General features: G+C 36.1%; 1 protein-coding gene across 1 annotated transcript; it reads left to right on the top strand.

Annotated features, from left to right (window-relative positions):
- The first annotated feature begins 1,859 nt into the window (after window positions 1–1,859).
- On the top strand, window positions 1,860–2,192 carry LOC122093031. Its single transcript, XM_042663299.1, has one exon. The coding sequence runs from the start codon at window positions 1,860–1,862 to the stop codon at window positions 2,190–2,192; it is 333 nt and encodes a 110-aa protein (XP_042519233.1).
- The last annotated feature ends 2,247 nt before the right edge of the window (window positions 2,193–4,439 follow it).

The raw sequence follows: 4,439 nt of genomic DNA, 5'->3' as shown, positions 1-4,439 counted from the left end.
AAACCCACCCAACACCGAGAGCAACTGATGGATTTTCGGTTTGGATTTTCGAACCGACTTTACGGAAACGCTTATAACTTTTTCATACGATATCCGATCGAGATGAAACGAAGTGCGTTGGAATCTTAACTGGATGCTCTACGACTTTTTAGAAGACTCAATCATCTGAATCATCCATGTAAAAAGACCAAAATGCCCCTACACCTTTCCAATGACGTATCTTTCTCATACGCAATCGGAATGCAATGAAATCAGAACCGTTGGAAAGATTGTATTTTTGTCGTATTTTTACATGTAGAACACCTCCTTTAAAAAAATCATCTTCAATGCCGAAACTACCCTCGACTGTCATAAATGTCGTAACTTCTTCATACGGTATCGGAATGTGACGAAATCAAATGCACTGGACTAGGAAAATTACAATCTATCTTTTTCATGAAGAACCGATCTTCCAAAAATGTCATTTTCATTGTCGAAAATGCCCTCGATCATAAATAGGCCAATTTTGCCAGTTTTGACCCAGAAACCCGCACCACCTACTAATGATGTATTAAACCACTCCATGCATACCAAGCTGCTCTGTTATCTCATCGGTGACACTGGATACTGCCATGTCATCATTTTCATCCATGTCACCCAAACTGACCACGTCATCACCGCCACGTGGCCGAGTTGCCAACAAGGACAACCATAAAACAACAAAAGGATGAAACGCAAATCATGCACCAATGCACTTGAGAGGAGTTGATCAAGTGACCAACCATCAGACAGGGACTCCACTTAGCACTGCTGCAAATCGTCAGGCCAAGGCTCAGATGTGCACATGTTATAGGTTGGGTTGACAATAAAAGGGAAAGAAATGAAATATAGAATATGTAATTTTTAGTGAGGTTCACCTCTATGGGAAAGAGAAGAAATGGAAGAGAGTGAACTTCTATGGGAAAAAGAGGAAATAGAAGGAGAAGAGAGAGAGTCACAAAACAAATTTCCCATGAAGTCATCCTACTAATTTTTTGGTAGGACTTTGGAATGAATGGGGTGCATGGCTTTAGGTATCGGTATCAGAACAGTCATATTGACTATATCGTATCAGTATCAGTTGAGTATTAGGGGTAAAATCGTCAAAAACCCTAATTTTGATGAAAAATATGGGTAATATAAACCAATCTAGACCGATACAGTCAATCCCAAATAGATATCCAAGAATTCAATCCTTGATGGGGTGGAAACAATTAAAGCCATATCAACAGACAACAATTATTGTATTTAATAACCTAGTCTCGTGAATTTCCCACGCTATATATCCAAACACTTATATTTATGGTATTTACAGGAAACAAAAACAAGTTTCTCACCCTTTTTTATCTTTTCTACTTTCCCGACTCTGATTCTAAATTAACACCCTTAATCGACCCGACCCAACCAACCCATTCCATTCACCGCCACTAAAATCCAGTCCTGCTCCAGCCCACCCTCTCCCTAAAGCTAAAACAGAAAATATGTAAATAGAATTATAGATGCTTCAGTGATGTTACAATCACACCATTAAAGGATTCCATTTGATTGCATTCTCTCAAAAATCACATCTCTTTGTCGGCCTGTTGGCCCTAGTTTTAGACCCCACCAAATAAAAAAAATGAACACCAAAGTTCCCTTAGAAAAAGCACCCCAATGGCCAATACCCTTTCTGATAAACCACCACCACCACTACTATCACACCAACTTGCCATTATCAAAAAACCCCAAATGATCCCTTATCTAAGCTTCCTCCATTAATGATTCCAAGATGCCTTTCCTAATAAAGATCTTTACCAACTGAAATCCATTTCCTCCCTCTCCCAAGGGTTGCAGCAACCGAGATGTGGTGTCTCTTGGTGGTGATGAAACGTAGTCTGTTCAACATGAAAAAGACTGCTAGAGTTGCTGATGAGAACATGGTAGATGTTGTTAGAGAAGAAGAATTCCCAATCTTTGTTCATAGACGAAGAAGAAGCCATGGATGGAATAATAATGGATTAATCTCAATCCTTTATAGCATCGTAAGAGCACCTTTCTCTTTGATCTCTTGTATCTCTCATCCTACTGTTAATGGTGCTGATGGGGTTTGGGTTTCTGGTGACTTCAATGCTAGAATCTCTGAGATGAACCATCTCATGGTAAATGATAGCATGCGTTATGCTATTCTGATGTAAGAAAATTAATGAAAAATGTTTTTTCTGATTTACTATACTGTCTCTACTTGATCAAATATTCTTCACCGATGCATCAGGATTATTTCCTATTTGAAGTGATTTACGCAATTAGTTAGGGTTGCTAGTTTGATCTATACACATCTCAGTGACTATGATAATTCCACATCGGATGTGAGTAGCCTAAAATGGAAACTGTACTTAGCACACTCTGAGGTCGAGTTCTACCCAACTCCTAACAAGTGGTATCTAGGGAAGATGAGGAAGATCTCGGCTGCTCCCTTAGAGACATAAGTTCTACCCAAGTCCTTAATACTGAAGATGCTTGTTAGGTTCAAATCTATATTCCTTTTCCCTCACCTCAAAACCTAAATTTCTTCTTGTTTCAGAGGAGAACTACTTGTTTCATATGGCAAATTAGCTAGGAAGGTAAGATTCTGTCCTTTATGTTATCATTCATATCATTTCTTCTTGTGTTCTATGACTACTTTTGAGTATAGGTTCAGAATTTTGATCTATGTAAATGAGAAATAATGACACCTTTTTCAATCAAATTAATTACTTTTGTAATAATAGTTATATAAAACAATGGACGTGGAGAAATTAAGTTGAATTAATGGTGGTTATTTGAGTAAATTGAAGACAAGATGGATCCTAGTGGGAATGGAATGGGTTCCATTAACATAGGAAAATTTTGATATAATTAAGTTTTTTTGTGTTCTTGAGAATTAGGTCATATATTGAGAGTTGCAGATAAATATAGGAAAATTTGCAACGACAACCCTATATGTGGGCTTTTTAGTGTTCTTGAGAATTTTTTAGTGTAAAATAGTCTATTCAAATCCCCCGTTGTAAATTTTCTATATATATATATATATATATAATTTTCCCCTCATCAGTTAAATGAAGCTTTTCATTGTAGTTTAGGATTATTTTTTAAAATAAAAATAAAGGTACCTTCCAGCAAAAATTGAATAAAGGCAAAGAAACGGAAACATATGCACATAAATATGAATTATGAACCCTTCTCTGGAAACCCGGGGGGGGGGAGGGTAGCGTAGTTGGTAAGCAATGAATTTAGTACAAGCCGTAAACTCAAACATCCTAAGTTCGACTCCAGGTCGAAGACCTACTATGTCCAATCCTCTTGAATTTACTTAAGCTTCCTTTAAAATCTCCATATTAATAATGATTCTAAGAGTGGGGATTTCTTAATTTTTTATTGATGATCAAAGCAATACCCATCAAGCATCTTAGACAAAGAATGAAATCGCCCATTAAAGTTCTTTTCAAGGTCAAATCACCTTTCTCTATCGTAATCGACAAGATTTAAGTGCTAAACTAATATCCTCCACATATCTTCCTATTATTGTAGATGATATTGAACTAATAATTGTGGAATATGACAAAGGGTGGCTAAAGAATAAGATTATGGTCATACTGGCTGATGGAACCATTATTCACTTGTTTTATTTTGATTAGTCTCTATAGTAATAGAAATGACAATAAATTGGAAGATAAACTTATATATTGTGCAAATGGCTATCGGACTGTGATTATTTATCGCAGTGTAAGAGATAGTGGGACTAAGTCGTGTTACTGATCACTCTCTTTAAGATCGTAGATGTCTTCTATATATAGTGTAAACTGGATGATTAAAAAAGGAGTCGAGATGTAGCAATCGATTTTTGGTAGATGAACACTGATTTTTTTTTCCCTTCTCCGGCAAACAAAGGAACACCAAGTTGAGTCGTGTCAGAAGGCCACTCTCCTTATGATTGTAGACAACACCCTATTGGTGTAATTCATGATTCTTGTGAATCAATCTCCAAGATAAAACATACAATCCCTACTCGAGGATATACCGGTAGTGTAGACTAATTGATTGGGCCAATTAGGGACACCAAGAGTTGTGCTCAATTTCATATGAATGCACATATTTGCAGATATTCATAAAATTAAAATTAATGTCCAATCAACAAGCATTATTTTATACGTCTGATCCAATTTGTTCAACATCTAATGTAATTTCGTCTACGTCTAATACTCATTTGCTAATGTCAAAGAAACCTCACCCGACGTCAAAAATCCATAAACATATGATTGATAAATAATAAAATTGTAATAATTTCATTGTACACAAATCCATTTGTGAAAGAAAAAAAAAAATAGTAGAGTTAACGAGAAACATAACTAAATTTGAGAAGGAGACTGATGACTAAATGATGCACTATGTCATGCACAAAAACT

This window comes from Macadamia integrifolia, chromosome 11 (genome assembly GCF_013358625.1).
Source record: "Macadamia integrifolia cultivar HAES 741 chromosome 11, SCU_Mint_v3, whole genome shotgun sequence".
Classification (NCBI taxonomy): Eukaryota; Viridiplantae; Streptophyta; class Magnoliopsida; order Proteales; family Proteaceae; genus Macadamia; species Macadamia integrifolia.
This window is presented reverse-complemented; position numbering and strand designations above follow the sequence as displayed.